At 50.1% G+C, this 25,000-nt stretch overlaps 1 protein-coding gene across 24 annotated transcripts in view; it reads right to left on the reverse strand.

Annotated features, from left to right (window-relative positions):
• LOC113808002 (muscleblind-like protein 1) overlaps positions 1-25,000 on the reverse strand; it is a 575,352-nt gene that overhangs the window by 65,913 nt on the left and 484,439 nt on the right. For 8 of the 24 annotated variants that reach the window (XM_070133286.1, XM_070133283.1, XM_070133280.1 and 5 more), the window contains one exon: positions 22,745-22,918. In XM_070133286.1, the coding sequence (XP_069989387.1) occupies positions 22,745-22,918 (174 nt within the window). Of the gene's footprint in view, positions 1-15,571; positions 15,797-22,744; positions 22,919-25,000 lie in introns of all 24 variants that reach the window. The other 16 variants (XM_070133277.1, XM_070133274.1, XM_070133269.1 and 13 more) reach the window with 3 other exon arrangements.

A 25,000-nucleotide genomic window follows, 5' to 3' on the forward strand; every position in this document is an offset into this window, starting at 1 on the left:
TCGATTATCGCGCCCGAGTGTATGCGATCCTCGACCTCATTGCGGGAAAGGCTTAGTTACTTGTTCGCACGAACTGGCCACTTCGTACGCTGCAGATGTAATTATTGGCTGTTTACCCTATCACTTCTCCTCGACTCCCCGCTAATGCCAACAGAATCACGCCGGTTCTTTTCGCAAAAGATTGATATTTATAAAACGTCTTCTTGCTCGAGGATCAACACAGCACCTATAACGAGGTGTAATAACATTTCCAAACGGAGAGAAGATTCTGGAAGAAGTCCGCAGTGCTCTCCCTAGTGGCGCGCAACCAACATGGCGGCCAGCGGGTAGGTTTCATGACCGGCGAACTCTGCATTACGGCCGCCGTTAATGGATACTCAATACGAATCAAATATGGTTTACAAACCAAACCCAGCAATAACGTTATGGTCAAATTGGGTATAAAACGATAACATCTCAGGATTACGCGGATATAAACCGATGCCACTACACACAACGCGTACAGAATTTCCCGCCAAGCCTCGAGGGCAAACATTACCACGGCCGCCATCTTGGAGTCTTCAAGACATGTAAACGCTGTTTACTTCTTGTTATTTTGGGATAATAGCATAACGAAATAAATCATTATAATTCCGGGAGAATGCGGCTGAAAACCGTCTTTTTATGGGATATTCCTAAATATCCCACAATTTGGTCTGATATAACGTGCGTAATGACATTGTATCTCGTGCGTTTAGACAAAGGGTTTCTTTATGGAGAGGATATTACAGTGCTATGCGTAAGGGGAGCATTCCAAAGCAATTTGAGGTAAACTAGGGGATGTGATAACAAAAAAAATAAGTTAATGAAAGAAAGCAGTTACGATTTTTTAAAAAGACAACTAAAAACTCTATATCTCTAACTATCCTCGTTTCCCTTTTAGAGATGAGGGATAATGACCAGAAAAAGGAACAATAATAATACCATTAATCACAATAATAACAATGGAAATGAAATTATAATTTGCCCTCTAGCAACCCCGCCCCCCATCCCGTCAAGTTACTAATAATCAAATTAATAAAACAAAAAATACTTGGGCCGGCACAAATTCAATCAATGTTGCAATCACAATTATCGTTTTATCTGTTTTCCAGCTGAAGGTTAATACACCAGCACAGGTCATACGGAATGCTTTTTTCCCTCTCTCTCTCTCTCTCTCATTCCCTTTCATTTCTCGTTCTTTTCCACCATTACTTAGGGTGTTATAGAAAACGCAAGGTCGGTTTCATTACCAAGATCTGTATGGTAAAGAACGCGTTGTTTTCGGTTTTCTCTTTTTTATTTAAAGTATTATGGTGTTAAAAAAAGTTTGATTTTTTTCCATGGTGGATTTGGTGCATATTTGGGGCGGAGATATGAAGGAATAGATAAAAGAGAGAGAGAGAAAAAGAGGAAATGCAGTTCATTTTTTCACATATCCGGTTTTATCTCAGTCAATGACATCTGTTCAAACTTTTATGTCATAACATCCTATCATCCCAACAACTCTAATCTATCTCTATCTCTGTCCCTCCCTCTTCCCTCCCCCCTCTTCCTCCTTTCCTTCTCCTCCTCCTCCCTCCCTCCCTCTCCTTCTCCCCCTCTCTCCCCCCTTCCTCCCTCCCTCCCTTCCTCTCCCTCTCCTCCCTTCCTCCCTCCCTCTTCCCCCTCCCTCCCTCTCTCCCCCTCCTCCTCCCTCTCCTCTCCCTCCCTCCCTCTCCCCTCTCTCCCCTTTCCTCCCTTCCTACCTCCCTCCCCCTCTTCCTCCCTCTCCCTTTCTCTCACTCCCTCCCCCTCCCTCTCCCTCTCCCCCTTTCCCTCCCTCTCTCTCCCTCCCTACCTCCCTCCCCTCTCCCTCTCCCTTCTTCCCCCCTCCCTCTCCCCCTTTCCCTCCCTCCCTCTCCCCCTTTCCCTCCCTCCCTCTCCCTCTCCCCCCACGACAAGAACTACATCCCCGATCTACTGCATCACCAGCAACCATGACAAAGCAGTCAGACCATCGAGACGGGGATAAAATATTGGAAAATAAGTTAGCAGGAATGTTTAGCAGATTCGCCCGGCGTATTGGATGCACATCGCGACCCCTTTGCTCTGGATGGCGGGCGGGGAGTGGGAAGTGGGGAGTGGGGAAGGGGCGGAAGAGGGAGGGAGGGAGGGGTGGGGGAGGGGAGTGGGGAAGGGGAGGAAGAGGGAGGGAGGGAGGGAGTGGGAAAGGGGCTGAAGAGGGAGGGAGGGAGTGGGAAAGGGGAGGAAGAGGGAGGGAGGGAGGGAGGGAGTGGGGAAGGGGCGGAAGAAGGAGGGAGGGAGAAAAGGGAAGATAGGAAGGGAGGGAGTGGGGAAGGGAGGAAGAGGGAAGGAGGGAGGAAAGGGGGAGATGGGAGGGGTTAAGGGGAGGAAGAGGGAGGGAATGGGAAAACAGTGGAGGAAGAAAGGGAGGGAGGGAGTGGGAAAGGGGAAGATGGGAGGGGAAGATGGAAGAGGATCAGTGGTTGAAGGGGAAGAGGGAGGGAAGGAGAAAGAGAAGGAGAAGGCGAGGGAGAGAGAGAGAGGAGAGTCCTTCGGAAACCAACCACTACCAGCTTTTAGAAGTTGGAACTCGTAGAAGGCTTTTAAGATCCGAAGACACAGGGTTTTCGCGAGTTTATCAAGCGATTCCGAAGATTCACTTTACCTTTCTTCCTTCTTTTTCTTTTTCTTTTCCTTCTCTACCTTTTTTTTCTTTTTTTTTCTTCTCCCTCTTTCTCCTCTCTCCTCCACCCCCGTCCAACATTTCAATCCTAATCCTTCCTCTCCCTCCCTCTCACCCTCTCCCTCGCTGCCTGATCCTCTCTCCCTTGCATGATCTTTTACCCCCTCTGCCTACCACCCCCTCCCCCCCACCCGACCTTACTTTGCACGATTCTCTAACCCTGTGCGCTTGCATGATTTTTTAATCGCCCCATTCCCTCTTCCCTCCTTCGCTTCCTCTCTTTTGACCTTTCCCTCCGCCTTTCCTCTTTCTCATTTCCTTCCTTTTCCTCCTTCTCCTTCCTTTCCCGTTCTTCATCGTGCCCTTTCTTCTTTCCTCACCTCCTTATTTTCATCCTCCCTTCCTCCCGTCTCCTGCCTCCCCTCCCCCTGTCTCCCTTCCTCTTCCCTGTCTCCCCTTTCCTCCTCCCTACCCCTGCTTCTCTTCCTTTCTTCTCCCTTCCTTCCTTCCCCCTCACCCCTGCCTCCCTCCTCTCTCCTCCCTCCCTCCCAGCGCGAAAGGTAGCTGCCTCCCTTCCTCTTTCCCTTCCTTCCTTCCCCCCTCCCTCCCAGCGCGAAAGGTAGCTCTTCGCCTCCCTTCCTTCCTTCCCCCTTCTCCCTCCTCCCCTTTCCTCCCTTCCCCCCCCCCTCTCCCAGCGCGAAAGGTAGCTACCTCCCTTCCTTCCTTCCCCCTTCTCCCTCCTCCCCTTTCCTCCCTTCCCCCCCTCCTCTCCCTCCCAGCGCGAAAGGTAGCTACCTCCCTTCCTTCCTTCCCCCTTCTCCCTCCCTCCCAGCGCGAAAGGTAGCTCCCCACCTCCCGCCGCCAACCCGCGCGCCGCACTGCCTTTTCCTGCCCAACTACACGTCGTTCCTCACAATTCCGGGGCGGTCAGTAATACCACTTTAATCTTGCAGAGTACAGAGAGAAGCCATTAGCCGGCGCCGAGTCCCTGGAACATACCCGGTCCGGCTCCCCCTCCTCCTACCCTCCCTCCCTCCCTTCCCCTTCGCTCGACCTCTTCTCTCTCTCCCTCTCCATCCCCCTCTCTCACTTCTCTCTTCTCCTTCCCTGTCCCTCTCATTTCTCTTTTCTACCTCCCTCTCCTCCTCGCTTTTCTCTTTTCTCTTCCTCTCCTCTTTATTTCTCTCTTGACCCTCTATATTTCTCTATTCTCTCTTCTTCCCCTCTTACCCTCTCACCTCTCTCTTCTCCCTCCTTTTCCTCCTTTCTTCTCTTCCCCTATCTTCCGCCTCTCCTCCCTGAATCCTCCTTTGTCCTTTGCCCTCATTCTACCCTTCTTTCCTCTTCCTTTCCCGCCTCTTCTTTCTCCTTCCCTTCCTCTACACTTCCTCCTCCTCTCTTCCCCCTTTCCCTCAACCCTCTTTTTTTCCCCTTCCGAACCCTTTACCCTCGGTCTACTCCCTTCCCCTCCCTTCTCTTCCCTTCGTCCTCCCCTCTCCCCGTCTCCCCCCCCCTCCTTACCCCACCCCCCCAGCCCGGCCACTCCACCTAGCTACGGCACGCACTACAAATTAATAATAACCGAAGTCGAGCTTTTAAATGGAGTTTCCAGCTTCACAATGTGGAACCTATGTTGCAAAACTGCTGAGGGAGGGGAGGGGAAGGGGAGAGGAGGGGTGAGGAGGGGTGGAGAGGGGAGGGGAGGGGTGAGGAGGGAAGGGGAGGGGAGGGGAGGGGTGAGGAAGGGAGGGGAGAGGGAGGGGAGGGAGGGGAGGGTGAGGAGGAGGGAGGGTGGGGAGGGGAAGAGGGAGGGGAGGGGAGGGGAGAGGGAGGGGAGGGGAGGGAAGGGAAGGGAGAGGGGAGGGGAGGGGAGGGGAGGAGGGAGGGGAGAGGGGAGGGCGTTGGATGCTCTCCCCTCCCCCTCCCCCCCCCCCCACATGCCCATGAGTTTCGGAGGTAGGGGAAGGGGTAGGTGGGGGTAGAAGGGGGAGGGGGGAGGGCGCTCGAGTGCCGAAGAGTGAGCATCGAGGGTGCTTTTAATGATGTGGCACTGTGGCACTGTTTTCAAAGACGAGGTGAAACGTGCTTCTTGTTGCGAATCGGCGAAACGGGGATGCACAGGAGGAAACGAAACACGCACATGCAGACTCATACAGACACACGCACACACACACACACACACACACACACACACACACACACACACACACACACACACACGCACACACACACACATACACATACACACACACACACGCACACGCACACACGCACACACATACATATATATACACATATAACTATCGATTTACCTCTCAATCAATATACATAAATTCATAATAAAACCTTAGCGAAAAAGGAATAAAATGCGTCCAAAAACGAGAAAGAATATAAAAGCCAAGTGCCATTCGGCGCGCAATTCTGCTTCCCGCCCGCCCGCCCGCCCGCCCGCCCGCACTTACCCACCCGTCTCCTGTCGTCGAGTAGCTTATCTTCATTTTCAATGTCAATAACTCTAAATTAAGGGCTTCACGGTGCCACGACCCCCAGCGGGACGGGCGATGCCAAGATCCCTGGCACTCATTGCTGCCCGCCGCCCGTGAAATTTTAATGAACCGATTCCTTTTTCCTTCGGTGCCAATCTGGCCTGACGAAGAGGAAGACGAGGAGGAAGACGAGGAAAGCGAGGGCGGGGGGAGGGGGGGGCGTCGGGCGGTGGCGCGCTCGCTCCTCCTTCCGAGAACGCGGGTTTCGCCGCCCGCTCCCCGCGACGCCCAATTAGTATTCTTCTCGCAGGCCGCCCGCACGCGCGCCGACCTGCTCCATTCCTCGGGCTTTTGTGCGCGGCGGCCGGGCCTTCCTCGAGGGGAATTACATGCATTAGGCGCACATAAACACGCACAATGGCGCTGGCCGTCGCGCCGTCGGACGCGATCTCTCCGTCGGCCACTCGCGTATTACGGCCACTTATCTATTACGGGGACTTGGCTGGGCGTCGGCGCGCTCGGGGTCTGGGGATTCCGGCCGAGCGGTCGCGCGAGGGAGGGAAGGCGAGGAAACACCGCGGAGGAAAGCCCGAATCCCTGGAAGGATATCGCGTCCTCCATCTCAAGAGGACACCGACCGCACAGACGCGCAAGCACTCGCGGACTCGCCGGCCGCGCCCATCCCTCCGCCCTTGACAAACCGAATATAAAAGCGACCGGCACGCGCGCGCCCGCAACAAGCACTCTCCCAGACACAAAGCCCCGCCCCGAGGAAGCCTCCGGGGTTTCTCCTCACCTCCCTCCTCCTTCATCCTGCCACAACAGACGCGGTCACGGCCAGCATCCTTGATCATCTCCCAGACGCATCCCGGAAACGAGCCGCGAGGAAGGAGGGGGGGGGGGGACGGCACGGCGGAGGGGCGACGAAGGGGCGACGGCCCGACTCCCCCTCAGAGGCTCTCGGCCGCTAAACACGAGGGACGGGAACACAAGCAAGCAAGCAGGCGGACTCGACAAGCAGAGAGGACTTGTCAAGCAGGGAGATCTCCAAGCTATCCCTATCACCGTTTATCAACCCCATCTTCTTCTCCTCTCTTCCTCTGCGCCTCATCCTCTCCTTCTCCCGCCCTCCCCGTCCTTTCTTGCCCCCTCTCTTAGCCTTCTCCTTCTCTCCCTCGCACTTACTCTCTCTATACCCCCCTCCACCCCCCTCCGTAAACAGACCTGCCCCCGCCCCCCCTAATCCTCACCCCCAATCAGTCACATTAGGCAGGACCCAATCATTGACGCATCCATTACTGTCAATTATGCGTTATTATCACCAATTACCGACAAATGAATCAATTACTGGTTAGCAGGATATGCAGAAGAGGAAGAGAAGAAAGTGGACGTAGGAGGAGGAGGAGATGAAGATAAGATGGGAGGGGGCGGGGACGAGGAGGAGGAGGAACAGGAGGAGGAGGGAGAGGGAGAGGAGAAGGAATAAGAACGTGGATACAGGAGGAGGATGAGAAGAGGGAGAAAGAGGAGGAGGGGGGTGAAGATAAGAGGAGAGGAGGAGAAGAGGAGGAGGAAAATAGGTGAGAACACAAAGACGCCTGACAGATAAACACACAAAAGAAACAGAGCGCGGCCGACCCGATTCGTGCCGATGTCTACGCCGTATCCGACACAGAAGATGGTGACGTGGCACTCGATCCTTCGCAAGCACGCCGTCACAGCGTCACAGTTCCGGGAAACACCACTGCAACGCCTCGTCATACTTGCACGACACCCCCCTCTCGCCCCTCCCCCCTCCCTTTTCCCCTCCCTTTTCCCCTTCAGAGTAACGAGTGAAATAAGGTGAGGGTAGAAGAGGAGGAAGAGGAAGAGGAAACGTAAGAGGAGGAAGAGGAAGAGGGGGGAGTTGATAAACACAAGTGAAGATGGAAGAGGAGGAGGAAGAGGGGGGAGTTGATAGACACGAGTGAGGATGGAAGAGAGGAGGAGGAGGAAGGAAGGGGGAAGAGGAAGAGAAAAACGAAGAGGAGGAGGAGAAAGAGTTGGAAGAGGAGTACGTGAAGGAAAAGAAACCAAAGAATCAGGAAAAGGAAGAAGACAAGAGGTTAAAAGACAGGAAGACGAGAACGAAAAAGAATAATAATAAAAAAAGAACAATCCACAGACAAATTTTAAAAAAATCAAATAACCGAACGAGAGACGAAAGCAACGCACAGATAATGAGAAGACACGGGGGCGAGAAGACACGGGGGCGAGAAGGCGAAGGAGAAGAAGGAAAATGAGTAGGAGGAGGAGAAGAAGAAGGAGAAAGCGAAGAAGGAGAAAGAGGAAGAAGAGGAAGAAGGAAAAGGAGTAGAAGGAGGAGAAGAAGGCGAAAGCGAAGAAGGAGAAAGAGGAAGAAGAGAAGAGGGCAGGAACTCGGTAGGCCATTATATTCCCTGAATTATGAGAAAGGATGCAGACATCTCCGGGTTTGCGTGCGTGCTATGCTACGGGGGGACCAGATGATCCAGAAAGCTTATCGAGCCTGTAACGGACGTAATAAAACCTGCTATTCACATACAAAGCTCAAGTATATCCTTCCATGAATAGCGTGTGCCCATGTGTGTTTGCGTTTGCGTGTATGTGTGTGTTTGTACGTGTGTGTGTATGTGTGTGTTTGTACGTGTGTGTGTATGTGTGTGTTTGTACGTGTGTGTGTATGTGTGTGTTTTTGTAGGTGTGTGTGTGTTTGTACGTGTGTGTGTGTGTTTTTGTAGGTGTGTGTGTATGTGTGTTTGTAGGTGTGTGTGTATGTGTGTGTGTGTGTGTGTGTGTGTGTGTGTGTGTGTGTGTGAAAGAGTGAGTGAAAGAGTGTGTGTGTGAGTGAGTGAGTGAGTGAGTGGGCGAGTGAGTGAGTGAGTGAGTGAGTGTGCGTGTAAGTGAGTGAGTGAATAAGTAAGTGAATGAGTGAATATCCCTTGAGTGAGTGAATGAGTATCCCCACAACCCGTATGCACGCCCATTCGCACCCGCACGCACCCGCACGCCTCGTATGCAACCGCCCGCCGCACTCACGCCCACCCGTAGCAGACACGGCGCATCACCCCAACCCCCGGCGCATTATCCCTTGACATCCACCAGCTCTTCCACGCCCGTAAAAGGGAATGAAGTCATCGGCGTCCCCACCAACTCACGGCGGGCGGCGGACCAGCTGGGGATCTTCCTGGAACACAAATTTACGACGGAGCTACTACGTCGGGAGGGGATAGGGGGAGGGGGGGGGAGGAGGAGAGAGGTGGAGGAGTAGGATAGGGTGAGGGGGAGGGCTCCTTGGCTACCTCCTCCTTCTTCTTTCTTCTTTCTTCTTCTCCACTCCTCGGGTCTTCCTCCTCCTCCTTCTCCTTCTCCTTCTCCTTCTCCTTCTCCTTCTCCTTCTCCTTCTCCTTCTCCTTCTCCTTCTTCTTCTTCTTCTTCTTCTTCTTCTTCTTCTTCTTCTTCTTCTTCTTCTTCTTCTTCTTCTTCCCCTCTTCCTCCTCCGCCTCTCCCTCCCCCCACTCCCTCCCTCTCCAGAATAACAAGCCATATCGGGTCGTTGTGACGTCACCTTAAGCTAGCGGCCGTGGGAGGGGAACGCTATAGTGATCAATAGCCGCCGTGACGTCATACATGACATCACATCCAGACAGTTACAGATCCCTCTTCTTCCTCCTCCTTCTCCTCCTCGTTGTCGTCGTCTCCTCCTATCCTCTCCTTCCTCCTCTCTCCTCGCTTCCCACTCTTCCCCTCTTCCCTCGCCGCGTCTCCCCTCGCCCGCTGGCCGCCAAAGTCACCTATTTCTATATGATGTGAAGGGCGGGGTTGAGGCGGGGGCCGAGGGCGTGGCACCATATCAGCTGTCCGGGTTTATTACGGCGGGCGCGCGCGTGCAAACACATACATACACGCACACATACGCACGCAAGTACGAGTGCACACGCATACACGCACACATAAACGCGCGCGCATACACACACACATGCATCAATAACAACAAAAATGTCTACATACGTAAAAAGCTGACAAATAATGATAGCTTTGATACGATAAAAAAAAAAACTTAAGCCATTGCAGTTGAAATATAATCTATAGAACTTTAAATTGAAAAAAAGTCTTTGAGACTTTGATCGTTTCTACGGAAAAATCTTGAAGGGGATTATATTTCCCCCCATAAATATGTGAAACATAACTTTACAAATGTATCTATTTATAAAAAAAAAATCTCGAACTGAATTGTTTAAAATATAAAAACCAAATACCAATTATTTACCGAGAAATGGAAATATTTTTTTTAAAGGTTATTCCAAACTCACAAGACGCTTCTCGCTCTGACTATATATTCAACATCTATCAAAATGACATTTATTCCGTGTTCACATTCTTTCTCGTGGCACGTGTTCATATTCTTTCAACTACCGCGTACTCTTGTGTTTCTATTCTTACATGCAACACTAATAACGTTTTCTTTTTTAAATCTTTCTCAACGGACGCTTATTAAGTTTCTATTCATTCGTGTGACACTAACAATGTTACTATTTTTTTCCATTTTTTTCTATTCTTTCATGTGACACACACGTTTCTATTCTTTCTATTCTTTATTCTGTTTATACTCTCAAGTACCCCTTATTCTGCATTACTATTCTTTTTACAGACGATTATACCGCGTTCCTATTCTTTCAGCAGGCGTTCATCCACCGTTGCCATTCTTTCAGCTGACACTTCAACCCACGAGTCGAGACGCTGGACGGACCCCCTTTTAATGAAGTCGTTTGCTTATCGAGTCCCCCTTTTCGTACGGATGAGCCCCATTAGCTCTGTCGCATTGTGAAAAGTTTCTTCGTTGACAATCCTTTAAATGAGAGGAATTTATGGCTCTTCCCGCATAACCCTTTTCATATTTGAAACATAATAAATATACTATAAAACACTTATAAAGCCACAAACAACAGAAACGAAGGAAGCTACAATAAAATACGTTCCATCGCGTTCGAAAGCGCAAAAAAGATGATTAAAAAATAAATAAATATAACCAAAACTCATTATAACGGACTCTAGCCATTTCGTACTCAACCCCAAACTAAAATTCGGAATAGAAAAAAAAGAACTACTTAGCATGAGTGAACGAACTCCGGCCCACGCCCAAAACTTCATTCATCAGAAATTAAAACGAGAATAACTTGTTCCGCGCGGAGGAATACAAAGGAGGGAAAATACGAGAAGCGAAAAAAAAAATTGTCGGGGAGGAAGGAAGTGTCGCCAAGACAAAAATCTCGAAAGAAAACGCGCATTCGGAAAACGAAAAAAAAGTAAAAAAATAAAAATAAAAGAAGCCAACTCATTGTATCTTTTTTTTTTTTCAAAAGAAATATTTACCGCCGTGAGAAAATGATGGCTATCGAGGGGGGTGGGGGTGGCTATCGAGGGGGGGGGTAAAGGAAGATGTAGGGGGGGGGCTCGCTTGCGTGAAACGGTGACAGTATTAATGAAATTTATTTTCTTAATATCTCGAAAACGGCGGCCAAACATAATATAGAAAATTATCTGGTTACAAGTTACAAAAACAAATCCTACCTGCACCCCCTAAAAAAGAAAGAAGATAAAAAAGACTTTAACCGCGTAAGACCAACAAAAATAAAGAAGAATCGATTAAATACTCCAAAAAATACGCCAACCCCACTGATACACGCGATATGAAAAGAGAATAAGAATAAAAAAAGATAAAAAAAAAATCCCAAGCCTAAAATGGACGGCCGCGCTTGCCTTCCTGCCTGCCCGCCTGCCTTGCATGACGTGCCTGCAACAGGAAGATGAGGAACGAAGGAGAGAGAGCTCTTCAAGATGGACGTTCGCTGGCTATTGGCTGCGAGAAAATGCTTCGGATGGCAACGAAGGCCTCATAACCGTTTTTTTTTCTTTCTTTCTTGTGGTTTTCCTTTGCTCGAGATCCTGTACGTCGCGCCAGTAGATGAGGGAGATCTATTGCGAAGAAGGCGTGAAAGGAGGAGAGAACGAAAGATGAGAAGGAGAGAGACGAGAAGAAAATGGCTTTTTGAGTCTTTCTTGTGGTTTTCCTTTGCTCGAGATCCTGTACGTCGCGCCAGTAGATGAGGGAGATCTATTGCGAAGAAGGCGTGAAAGGAGGAGAGAACGAAAGATGAGAAGGAGAGAGACGAGAAGAAAATGGCTTTTTTGAGTCTTTCTTGTGGCTTTCCTTCCTTCGAAAGATCTTGCAACAGGAACAACGAAGGGAGGAACAAGAAAACACACGCGAATATGCATAGTCGTATGTTTTCTTGTTCCTCCCTTCGTTGTTCCTGTTGCAATCTGTTCGTCATGAATTCCACACATGAAAGATCATCCTATTGCGAAGAAGGCGTGAAAGGAGGAGAGAACGAAAGATGAGAAGGAGAAAGATGGGAAGAAAATGGCTTCTTGTCTCTTTCTTGTCTTTCTACAACGAATGTAGAAGAAAGAGAAGGTGGACAAGAAGGAGAAGATAACCAAGAAGAAGAAAAATCCGCAAAATCCGTATCGAAAATAACAATAAGATGGAGAAAAAAGAAGAATAAAAAAGTAGACCGCGGAACGATGAATAATTAAAGAATCGCGGGAGGCAGGGAGGACAAGCATTATAGAAAATGGAAGAAGAAAACGAAGACAAATGGCAATAACTTCGAGATGTGAAAGGGTTAGAGCTGCAGCGAAACTTCCTCTCCCTCAGGACAGGCGGAGGCGAGGAAGAATAAAGAATAACGGGAAACAAAATGCATCCAACAGAATAAGAGAGAGAGAGAGCGAGGGAGAAGGTGAGAGAGGGAGAGAGAGAGAGAGAGAGAGAGAGAGAGAGAGAGAGAGAGAGAGAGAGAGAGAGAGAGAGAGAGAGAGAGAGAGAGAGAGAGAGAGAGAGAGAGAGAGAGAGAGAGAGAGAGAGAGAGAGAGAGAGAGAGAGAGAGAGAGAGAGAGAGAGAGAGAGAGAGAGAGAGAGAGAGAGAGAGAGAGAGAGAGAGAGAGAGAGAGAGAGAGAGAGAGAGAGAGAGAGAGAGAGAGAGAGTGAGTGAGAGAGAGAGAGAGAGAGACCGAGAAAGAAAGAAAAAAGTAAAATAGAAAGTTTCGCCAAGTCCCCAACGATTTATACCAATTTTCCCTACTTTTCCATTAACCATAGCATGGAACAATTTCCTCCGTCTTCCTCGCTTCAATCACGTACCATCCCTGAACAAACTGGGCCAACAACAACAACAACAACAACAAAAGTGTCTGCAGTGATCAGCTACACTACAAGTAACACGTAACGAGAACACAAGGATGTCACAGTGGGTGGTGTGACGTCATACGCACACACACAGAAAGAGCTGGACTGGTTTACTATCTAAATCCTAGGACAAGCTTTACACTAAAGGTACTCAAAAAATGGTTCTTCCTTCACGTAATTCAAAATGTTCAGTTGACAGCGTGCATTCACAACCTATAATTAGTGTAAAAAAGGAAATGACTACACTAGTACCTAATTTCAGTACATGCCCATAATGTAAAAAAATATAATCACATGTATGTATGCTTTATATATATATATATATATATATATATATATATATATATATATATATATATATATATATATAATACATAAACATACAGAATACATATATATTCATGTATATCCATATACATAAATATACATATATATGAGGTGACAAATCAGAAAGTGGTCCCCTGAGACTGAGCTACTGGCTAAGTGAGGACTTAGCTGGAAGACGGCTTGTGCAGGAGGCTGTTGAAGGCATTCCCTGATCCAGCTAGAGTGTCCTGCTGAGTCCGAGGATCTTCGGTGGTTGCTGCAACAGTGCCTCGGTTCCAGTCTATACTGTCCTGGAAACTACGATGCTCGGGGAGGGGTTAGAGGTAGGGTTAAAGGGGCCAAAATAAATAAAAAAAACGAAAAGAGTGGTCGGGGGGGATAGAGAGAGAGGGAGGGAGAGAAGGAGGTGGATGGGGAGGTGATAATAATACAATAATAGACAGAAAAATAATGACAGGCAGAGAAGACATTGCAGACGAGGTGTGGGGGTGTGGTAGGGGTGGAAGGGTGTGGGTGCCAGGGTGCCAGGGGCGGGTGGCTGGCACTGACACCGTCCAGTTGGAATATAACAAAACATACAGAAGTGGAGGAATAAAAAGGGTGTAAAGAAACGGCTTCTTTGAGAAAAACGCTCATAAATATCAGTTATAATATAAAGGGTAAAAGGATTGGAGAGAAACATCGTTGCAATTATACATCATCATGTACGAAATGGTACAAATCGAGCATAGTGAATCCTCCATTCGTCCTCGCATAGGAGAGAAGATATATCCTATCTGGGCTTGTCATTTGCATATATAAATATATATATATATATGAGTATAAATAAAAATTTGGAATAAAAAGTATTTTTGGGAGAGTCTCGGCGCGGGAGACCCACGGCGGGTAAACCGTCTGCTCTCAGGATCTCTTAAACACCGGCCATGGAGGCGCCCCGACGGCACTGAGCCTCCGCGCCGCCGCCCGCCGCACTGAGGGCCCGACGCTCACCCTCTGACGGAGGGCGCGACGTGCAAGGAGCCTGGCATGCGGGATTCAACATAGGCGATTACTTGAGTCCGGGCGAGGGCGTGCGGCGGGCGGGGGCGCTGGGGGCGGGCCGTGCGGGCGCCGGGGCAGCCGGGAGCCAAGCGACACAAACGCGGTTTGTGCCGACTGAGAAGGTGGGAGAAAACTGCTCGCCGGTGGGCAATATGTGCAGAACGAGAGACAGAGAGAAAGGGAGGAGAGAACGAGATGAAGGAGAGAGAGAGAAAATAAGAGGCAAAGGCCATGTAGGTTGGGAGACGCGCGAGGCATCTGTTCCCGAGGGAGATTCGGTGTGTTGAAGAGCTGAGTGTGGTGGTCTAGCCTTGTCGCCATGAATATCATACACATGATGGTGTGGGTTGAGCCAGCGTGTCTCCGCACCAAGCTTGCTTTCCGACAGTGTAGCGGCTGTAAGGAGGTTACAGGAACCAGGAGAACACCCGCGCTGAGGCCTCCTGCAGAAGGGGCGTGGTAGGCCGCACAGCGCACGCGGGCGTTCTCCTGGCGACCCGCTGTCTGTAGGTGGAGGAGGAGGGCGGGTTTAACAAGTACTGAGATCTCGGCTAATGTGAGGAGCCCAGGCGAGCCCAGCAGGAGCGTCCCGACAGCCTGTGAGGAGGGGGAGGGAGGCCAGCAGGGGCTAGCAGGGTCGGCGCGGAGCAGCGGATGGTGGCGGGCACTACGTGTGGGGCGCTCAGCAGGGCTGCTCGCGTGCGGGCGGGGGCGAAGGGGGCAGAGGGGCACGCCCACCAGGGACCAAGAGCCCCTTGGTCCCTGGACGCACGTGCCCCATGTGGGAGGAGGCATGGTTGTCAACTGACCATGATATGAAGGACTTACACTATGAGAATGGTTCCATAAACAAACAAAAAGTGACAACCATGGCCGCAGGTGACCTTATGGAGTGATAGTTCATGATTGTAAAAGACAAAGAGATAATTCCTCTAAGAGGTATAACATATAACAGAGATAACATTTCAAAGGTAGTGAGAAAAAACCTCACGAAAGGACCGTATAGACTCTAAGAGACATGTGAGAGAGACAAAACAGGCCAGTAAGAAAGGATGAATGAGGAAAAAACAGAGAGAGAGAGAGAGAGAGAGAGAGAGAGAGAGAGAGAGAGAGAGAGAGAGAGAGAGAGAGAGAGAGAGAGAGAGAGAGAGAGAGATACAGAGAGTGAGACAGAGAGACGGAGAGAGAGATACTGAGACAGAGAGACGGAGAGAGAGATACTGAGACAGAGAGACGGAGAGAGAGATACTGAGACAGAGAGACGGAGAGAGAGAGAGAGAGAGACGGAGAGAGAGAGAGAGAGAGAGAGAGAGTGAGGGAGAGAGAGAAAATGAGACGGAGAGAGAGAGAGAGAGAAACGGAGAGAGAGAGAGAAACGGAGAGAGAGAGAGAAACGGAGAGAGAGAGAGAAACGGAGAGAGAGAGAGAAACGGAGAGAGAGAGAGAGAGACACAGAGAGAGAGAGAGAGAAACGGAGAGAGAGAGAGAAACGAAGAGAGAGAGAGAAACGAAGAGAGAGAGAGACGAAAAGAGAGAGAGAGAGAGAGAGAGAGACAGAGAGAGAGAGAGAGAGAGAGAGAGAGAGAGAGAGAGAGAGAGAGAGAGAGAGAGAGAGAGAGAGAGAGAGAGAGAGAGAGAGAGAGAGAGAGAAGTGGTCAGGAAGGGCAGGAAGGGCGGTGATGTAGGTAGGTATGGAGGTAGCGCTAGGGAGGGCGAGTGGCGTGTGCGGGTTGTGCCTACCACGGGTTGTTGTGCGGCGCGGCCTTGGCTCGCCCTGAGCTGGGCCTGAAGGTGCGGGGGAGGGTGGAAGTAGCGACAGGGTTCACGAGAGCAGCGGCTCTTGATAGCGTCCATGCAAACTGTGACAGTGCCCTCGTCTGTCGTGCTCACGTGATCGGGCGGGTGGGCGAAGCGGCACTCCTGCTCCGGCCTCTTGCACGCGCCGCGCTGAAACTCGCGGCATACCTAGAGGCAGAAGAGCGGACTACAGCGGGCGACCCAGCAGCGGCGGGAGACACCGGGAGAGAACCAGGGGACAGCTAGCAAGAGGGGAGCAGCTGGAGGAAGGGGAAGGGAGAGGGAAAGGGAGAGGGAGGTGGGCGTCGGGCAGGAGATGGAAGGGGAAGGGAGAGGGAGAGGGAGGTGGGCGTCGGGCAGGAGATGGAAGGGAGAGGGAGAAGGAGGTGGGCGTCGGGCAGGAGATGGAAGGGGAAGGGACAGGGCGTCGGGTGTCGGGCAGGAGGAGGAAGGTTGTTCCAAGAGGGTGAGGAGAGAGGAATAGGGCCGAGGGTGGGGAATGTCGAAGGGCAATCTCGAGAAGCAGGCAGGATAAAAAAGGAAAGGAGAGGGAGATGAGGGGCCGAGAGGAAGGGCAATCTCGAGCAGCAGGCAGGATAAAAGGGAAAGGAAAGGGAGATAGGGGGGCCGAGGGGAAGGAGGGGAAGGAGGGGAAGGGACATCTCGAGAAGCAGGCAGGATCAAAAGGAACGGGGGCGGGAGAGGAAGGGCAGAGTCGGGAGCGGGTGCCTGACGAAGGAGCAAGGAGGACCTGGAGAGCGTCCCTTCGACGAGCGCCGGGAAGCAGCTAGTGTGACCGTCACTCTAGAGGGACTTTGATCCATCAACGACAAAGAGAAGAGAGGAAATGCTCTTTTGAAGGAAAGAGATGAAACAAATTTATATAATACTATGCGATCAAACTGGAAAATTTGATAACTGGAATGATGCTAAACAGAAGGTTTTATCCAAATGTATAAAAGGAGAATCGACACATGAAAAAAGAGAGAGAGAGACAGAGAGAGAGAGAGAGAGAGAGAGAGAGAGAGAGAGAGAGAGAGAGAGAGAGAGAGAGAGAGAGAGAGAGAGAGTCAAAACAAGAGACATCAGAGAGTCCACGAAGCTGTAGAGAGTCGAGATCTATTCGAAGAATGACTCATGAAGGGATTCTAGAAATGTACGTGTCGAAGAAGTGGAATTTTCCCCTAACTGGAATGCGTTGCAACAGACGCGTCTTGCACAGGAAAAAAGAAGAGACGAAAGACGTTGATGTAAAGAAAAAAGGGAAGATTCCAAGGGATCCCTGGAAGAAAATGTACACTACGCAGAGACAGCAAGAGCGCTCAGCAGACAGAGAAGTCAGAAGCTGCATCCCGACGCTGGTGGAAGGAGAAACCCGCAGAGGTATGTGGAGGTAATTTTGCTTCTGGGGAAACGTAGGCAAGTTGGCGGCTCACTGGTGAAGGTGTGAGGTGTGGGGCGTAGGGTGTGGGGCGTAGGGTGTGGGGCGGAGGGTGTGGGGGAAGGAAAGGGCAATGTTCGGGCTGTTTGGGACGTGGGCAAGGTGTGACGGAGGTGGACTGTGGAGCAAGGTGGATTCTGGTGCCCTTGGGTGGAGTGGGAGCGTTTGTGTGGGTGTAGGAGATCAGGTTTACAACAGGTCTGGAAGTATGAGGACGTCTAGCATCTGCAACACGGCGTTTAAGAGGACTACTCCTACGATCATCAAAATCTTAATCCCTTTGGGTGGAAGGCTAAGGCGCCGCAAAAAGGCAGCGGTTATGGAAAAGACATGAGCAAAGGGGACTCCCCCCTCGCGTTGCAGACGCCGACCTCATGAACATTTGGTAAAGAGTGAGCGCGGCCGAGGTCAGCTGAGGCCAGAAGGTCAGCTGAGGCCTGAGTGCTGGGCCTCCACTCGTGCCTCTTGGTGGAAAAAAATCTTGTATCTTTTTTATCTTAATCATCGTTTAAAAAGTTAGTTTTGTTGTTGTTGACGACAGAGCCGGGCACCCAGACGCAATGCCCACAACAACAGCACACAGTGACGGATCAGAAAGGGGGTACTAAACTGGGCAGGGAGGGGGGGGGGCGATGAGGTGACCGTGTGCAGCACGTACCATGTAGATGGGCGGAAGAAGAGGGCAGAGCGGGGTGTGAAAGTGGTGGAGGCGGTGTGGTGGAGGTGGTAGTGGCGGGGTCTAGGTGCCCGGCGGCGCGTCAGGTGTGGGTGTTAGGGCGAGGGGGCGCCCGCCAGGCGGAGTGCGCGCGGCACCACCTGCCGGCACCGCCCTCGGTCGAGGAAACAAAGATGACAATTCAACCAAAGAAGGCAAGCAGCATGCAGATGGTACAAGCAACTGAGGGTCATGCAGCAGGCAAGCAGCAGAGAAGCAGTAGGTGGCAGTAGCGGCGGAGGAGCCCGTTGCCTGCCTGCAAACCTGCGCGGCGGTCATGGCTGGAGGGCGGGGAGGGGCGGGTGTGGGGCGGGCGTGGGGCGGGGCGGGTCGGGGCCTGTGACTCTACACAGCGGGAGAGCTATGTCAGGAGGGGCGCCGAGGCATCCCTTCGGGCGGCACAGCGGGGAGCGGGAGTGGACTCTGGTGCAGCACTAGCGAGGCGCGGGTGCTTGAGTGAAGTGGGCGGGGCACCTGGCACACGGGGGAGGGGCGCCTAAGACACCTGGGCATCAATGCACCTAGAGGAGGCAAGGGTACAACTAGGGGGCACCTAACACCTAAGAAGGCATCAGCACTCCTAGTGCACGGAGGGGAAAGGGGGCGTCTGTGCATTCAGCTGAAGGGATGGGGTATGCCGGGGGCATGAGGCACACGAACGACATTCCGCCGGTCACAGGGCACGGCACGCCCTTCCGCGGGGCACCCACGGGAGGACTCGGCGTAGGCGCGCCCTGCCTCCTTCTCTCGTCATCCAGCTCCTGCGGCTTGAGCTTGAGAAAAGCTCCGCTGAGACCCGGATGTCTTCCCGCGGTGGGGGGGGGGGGTGAGGGCCCGGGGCTTCACCAGGGGGAGGGGGGAGGGGGCGGGATCTGTCGCCTGGGGGAGGGGGAGGGGCGGGGCGATGGACGTGTATGTAAATGAGTGTGTGAGTGAGTGTGTTGTGAGATATATCTCCAGTCACGGTAAAACACTCAAACATACAAACACAGATGCTGACACATGCTCGCACACAAACTGCCAAATACACAAACGCACAAACAAATGCCCGCACACACGCACACACACAGACAGAGACAGACAAAGACACACGCGCACACGCACACACACATACACATACAGGCAAAGAAAGACAAACAGACACAGACACACGCACACAAACACATACATACACACACACACACACCTGACATGAGCATCAACGCATGACGTGTTCCATGAATGACATGTCACGCGCCCGCGTCTCGTGACCCGACGCAGGGAGAGGCCTTGAGAGCCGCCCAAGTGCCTTGGCTCGGAGGGCGGGGGCGGGGGGGGCGGCGGAGGCATCGGCAGTGAGGGCGAGTGGAGTCGCTGTTAATGAGTGTGGGCGGAAGTGTGGGTATGGGTGAAAGTGTGGGCGTGGGTGGAAGTGTGGGCGTGGGTGGAAGTGTGGGCGTGGGTAGAAGTGTGGGCGTTAGGTTTGCTGCGCAGACAACCGGCCATGGGTGGAGTGTTGCAAACATGTATCCACGGAGAGTCTTTGTGGGCGCGATTGGACGCCTCTCGACACCAAGGGGCGCGGGCGGCGCTCGGGGCAAGCAGCCGCACATGCCACAACAGGCGCGGCGCCGGGCTGGGGCTGGGCGCCGCGGCGACGCTGCCCGCACGCCCGCACGCCCGCAGAATTCGCGTCTCTCTTAGAGCGAGAGTTGAGGGCGGAGGTCCAATGCAACAGCGTTACATAAAATTCTACAGGTATAAAATGACAGCAGAAGGGGGGCGGGGTCGTGAGAGGATACCCGGAGGAGGGGGTGGTGGAGGTGGTGGCAGCCATGTTAAGAACAGCCGCTGCGTCACAAGTGCCCAGGGCGGAACTCGTGGGTACATCAGGCAACACTCGAGAGAGTCCTGAGCGGAAACGGCTACTGAAACACTTACTATTACAAGAAAAAATATTTAGTTTTACAGTGCCGATGCAACGTCTCTAAATATAAATGTAACATTCATTGAAAAATCAGTGCTCCATTCATTACAAAATAAGGAGGAAAAAAATGTATATAAATAATAACAAAAAGAGTACGAAAATATCATCTCAACAAAGATAATTATAGTATGTAAACTGTTAGCAAACGAATGAGAATCGGTCAAAGGCGCAATTAGAGAAAGCAACATCATAAAAGTGTTAAATTGACGAGCAATAAACGCAGATCAACTATTAATTGAACAGAGGAATAAATATATATATACCAATGCTGTTGATTAATCGATAAAAAATATGTAGGAAAAAAGTGTTATTTCTCAAGAGAACCAATGCTGGACACATGGGGGGAGTGAGGTAATATTAATAATAGGTTATATAATCGAGATTTCAAGAATACGCAAGTGGTAGTGGTAAGAAAAGTGGAGAGAAGTATGGGTGAGTTGGGAGATAATAATAATAATAATAATAATAACAATAAACACACAGATGTTACGTATGAGACAGAAAGACAAAGATAATAAAAAAGGGGGGGAGGGGGGTCAGTGTGGAGACAAAAGTGACAGAACATGACATGGAAAAAGCTAGGTTAGATCAACTTTTTTTTTCAACATATTTTGAGATACTCTTATTTACAGCCTGAAAGAGAAAAATGTTGACAATCAAATGATAAATGGAACTTAAAAACGATAATAATAACAGTAATTAAGAAGAAAAAAAAACACTAAAACAAAATAAAAAATAAAGAAGACAAATTATAGTTGTAAGCAAGCACCAAAAAGTATTTACAAATCCACTGGAAAATAAAATAAATATAGATAATGATAGGACATGACAATAAGGTGGCTGGTCGAGCCTCGCTCCTAACGTGCGTGCGCGTGTGTACGTGTAAGTATGTAAGTAAGTAAAGAAAATGTGCACTCAGTTACTCTATGGTTAATCCGATACAATATGCTCAATAAGCGACGTTGAAATAACGCTTAAAAAAAGAGTGCGCCGTAGATGCTTGAAGCGGGCGTGAGTGTGTCCAACGTCTAGTGTGAAGAGTGAAGAGTGAGGCGTGAGAAGCGAGGCTCGGACCCAACCCCCTCATCACAGCTATACAGCATACTCGCTACTGATGGCCGCGCGGTTGCTTCACGTCCTTATAGCCTTGTTTTGCTCTCCGGCAACAACGCCGAAACACATGAACACAAGAGAGAGACAGTACATTAGGAAGAAAAAAAAAATTGTGAAAAAAAGTTGAAAAAAAAAAGATCCGAATCAGATCTACAAAACTTATATCCTTCACGGAAATTAAATTTTTAAAAAAATCACAAAAGGCTATAAAGATCCGTGAATTCATCAGCCCACCTTATTCGAAAAAAAAAAATCAAAAAAATAAATAAAAACAGGGCGTGGCCATCATCATTCTTTGTGACATCCAATTATGAAAATATTGAGCGAGGGCTGTTCATACAAGACACTTAAAATCCAAAGAATCCCGGCAGCTCTTCTGCCTCTGAACTAGAAAACACTGAAATGATGAGCAAACAAAGGGATGCAGCGGGGAGGTGATCCAGGCTACAGAACCGGTTTGCTGTTCACTTTAGAGTTAAAAATAATATAAAAAAAGTCGTGCTGGAGAGGGGAGAGAGAGGGAGAGACTGAGAAGTAGAGAGGAAGCGAGAAAGTGAGAGAGAATGAGAGAGAAAGAGAGAGAAAGAGAGAGAGGAAGAAAGAGGGATAAGGCTGGAGGAGGGGATAGATAGGGGGGAGAGGGGCAGTGCCATCGCAAGACTTTTAAAAAAAATGGGGTGGAAGAAAATGATGAAATGGGGAGGTTGGAGAGGGAGGGGGAGGGTGGGGGGGAGGGGCATACAACCCGCTGAAAGAAAGCATGGAACGAAGTAGAATGTCCAGCAGAGGGGGAAAAAATAGGGGAGAGGGGAGGAAAGTCTAGGGGGAAAAAAGTCCGAAATAAAAATTGGAAAAAAAAGGGGTCGATTGGAGACACTGCCCATCCCCTTCCCTCCCTTCTCGCTCCCTCCCAATCCCCCCCTCCCCCCATAAACCCCAGCAACGCCTTACGGTTTCTCTCGGAGGTGAAGGGGGGGCGGGCACGCTACACAGGGCCCTATGTCACGCAGACGATCCCCCAAATGATCATAAAAAAATACAATAAAACCATAAAACTCATAGAGAGATTGAGAGAGAGAGAGAGAGAGCGAATGAACAAAAATCATAATTCTTTCGCTCTAACTTCGACATGCTATCCCCATGCTGCGTCCTGCGTCTGCGCGAGGGAGCCTGTGTGTAAGGTGCCTCCTCCCTCCTTCCCTCCTTCAACCAACGAAATGGAAAAGGGCAAAGCAAGCAAACTTATCATCCTACAAGTGCTGTAAATAAGCTTTAGATAAAAAGGAAAAAAAAAAGTATATAAATAATGGATGGTACATGAAAAAAGTTCAAGCGGCAATAATAATAATCATGATATCAAGAATCATAATTTGGTAATAACAGTAACAACAATATGGATGAGAAAAAACTTTCTGACAGTAAATACAGAAATGGGTAGAGAGAAACATTAGACACATTGTATAAAAAATATAAACTATACATAGAGTCATGTAAACAGATCACTATACAAGGTAGGTCTAGGCTTAAGGAACAATAGGTGTGGGTACAAAGCATTGCCTTAGGAAATCTTACATCTTGATCTAACCTCTATCATGACAGGGGCGAGAGGAAGGCGAGGGGAAGGCGGGCTGTTGGGGCGGGCGATTGTGTCACTGTCAATAACTGATTGATTGGTTGATTGGTTGTGTGTGTGGGTGTTTGAGTGTGCGTGTGCTTATCCGAAAAAAATATTCGCAAAAAAAAAAGAATGTAAAGAGTGCAGGATCTGTGAGGGCGAATGACGTGTTGTTGTGAGGGGTTTGGGGGGGGGGGGTGTGAGAGGGCTCGTGGGGAGGGGGCGGGGGAGGGGGGGAGGGAGACCAGCCCTTCGCGCGACCTTACCTCTAGTCGGTCGGTCCGTGGCACCTTCTGAGCCGTGACCACCTGCTGGGGCACCACCCCCGTGATGGGCGAGGCCACGTCGGTCATGCCCATCGTCATGACGGGGGAGGAGGCGATGTAGGGGTTGAAGTTACCCATCGTCGGGATGCCGGCCAGGTAGGGCGAGTTGTGCTGCTGGGAGAGGACAAGAGAGGCGGTCAAGAGGAGGGCCTTCGGGTCGTCGTGGCGCGGCGGCGGCGGCTCTACTGGACTCTCGCAAGTGACTCTGGGAACTGATCTAGGCAAGGTCTGATTCGTTTTCTTGTGAAACAAACTCATGACTATAAAAATTTATTCTTTAAAATGAAAAATAATCTACTGCTACTACCTCGTAAAAAAATATAACCAATGTACAGCAAATACAATTAAAATCTGACCAATAAAAAGGCAAAAACAAAAAAAAGTCTGAGAAAAAAAAACAAGTGAACCTTCAAAACCTTGACTTTAAACATACACAAACACAAAAACAAAAAAATCTCTGGTCCCTTATCATTACATTACATACAAAAAACAACAAAAAAAATCAAAGATCTACCCAGGAACTAAGAGGGAAGGTTAAAAAAGGCATTTGCAAGACGGATAAATCTGCCCCACACAACTACCTGTCCGTGAGCACTACAAGAAACCTTACTGGTACAACGCTTAATCGAAGGAACCACTGTGGGCAATACTGTGGCGATATTCCTTGATAACAAGTGGAAAATGTGACGGTTTTTTAAATATATAAAAAGAAAGATCTACTATGCAAACTACTATCTTTTTTTTAGATACTAGAATAAGTAGCAATTAATGTAAAATAATGTATATATAGCGGAAGGGGCATGTGTGGAAAGGGGGAAAAAATGTTACATGTTGCCAACTAGTGAGGCGGGAACAGTGCAAAGACTTTATTAAAATCAAAACTACTCTGTACAGTCATTCCACTGAGGGTTGCATCAAGGCATATCTCTTCCTTTATTTCAAAAAAGGGGCGAGAGGCTGTGAGACAAAAAAAAAAAGATTCAAGTAAATATATATGTGGTGGTGGTGGAGAGGAGGGGGGGTCGGGTGGAAGAACGAAATAAAAAAATCAAAATAGCTTTTGTCTTCAAAAAAAAAAGAAAAAAAAGAAGCGGAGTGTCTTTAGCTGCGGTTGCTATGATGGGTAAAATCTGGAGGGCTAAAAAGTTTAAGATAAATATATAAATGTAAATATAAATATATATATATATTTTTTGGTATTTTTGGCTAGCAGGCTTGCTGGTTTGGCTGAGTTGGCTTGGCTGGCTTGCTTTTATTTTATTTATTTTTTGGCTTGGTGCTACGATCGTCTGGGGATGAGTGGAGGACCACCGTCACCTCAACTACTGTTAATCTTATGGAGGAAAACTACCTGCATATTCCAGCGGGGGGGGGGGGGCATTGGGATTAGTGAGCCCGGGGGGATGCGGTACAAGGAGGCAGAGTAGCCAGACAGGGTGAGAGGCAGGGAGACGGGTCAGGGGGATGGGGGTGGGAGAGGGTAGGGGGATGAGAATAAGAGGGTGAGAGGCAGGGAAACGGGTCGGAGGGGGGTAGGAGAGAGAAGGGGTGGGGATGAGAATAAGAGGGTGAGAGGCAGGGAAACGGGTCGGAGGGGGTAGGAGAGAGAAGGGGTGGGGATGAGAATAAGAGGGTGAGAGAGAGAGAAAGGACGGGGCGGGGAGAGGGGGAAAGAGGGAGTGAGAATAAAAGGGTGAGCGGGGGAACAGGGTGAGAGGCATGGAGACGGGTCGGGGGAGGAGGGGGGGGGAGAGAAGGGGGAGTAAGAATAAGAGGGTGAGAGAGGGAAAGGACGGGATGGGGAGAGGGGGAAAGGAGTGGGAAAGACGGGGATAAGGGAGAATGGGGGTGAGAAAGACAAGGATAAGGTAGTAAGAGTGAGAAATACAGGGACGAGAATCTTAAAGAGACCAGCGAAGGGAAAGGGGAAAGGGAGAGGGTGAAGCAACGGGAATAAAAGGGAAAGACGGGGCAGGAAGAAGGGGGGAAACGGGGTTGATAAAGAAGGGGGTAGGGGTAAGGAACAGGGAGACGGAAGGGAAGAGAGGGAAGAGAGGGGAGAGGGGAGAGGGGTGAGAGGGAAGAGGGGGGAAGAGAGGGGAGAGGGGTGACGGCAGTAGCAATGCGATCTTTCCATTCCCAAAGGGGATTCCTAGAGGGGTTCCAGGGGGAGGGGAAAGTGGGGGAGGAGAGAGG

Source organism: Penaeus vannamei, chromosome 18, assembly GCF_042767895.1.
Source record: "Penaeus vannamei isolate JL-2024 chromosome 18, ASM4276789v1, whole genome shotgun sequence".
Classification (NCBI taxonomy): domain Eukaryota; kingdom Metazoa; phylum Arthropoda; class Malacostraca; order Decapoda; family Penaeidae; genus Penaeus; species Penaeus vannamei.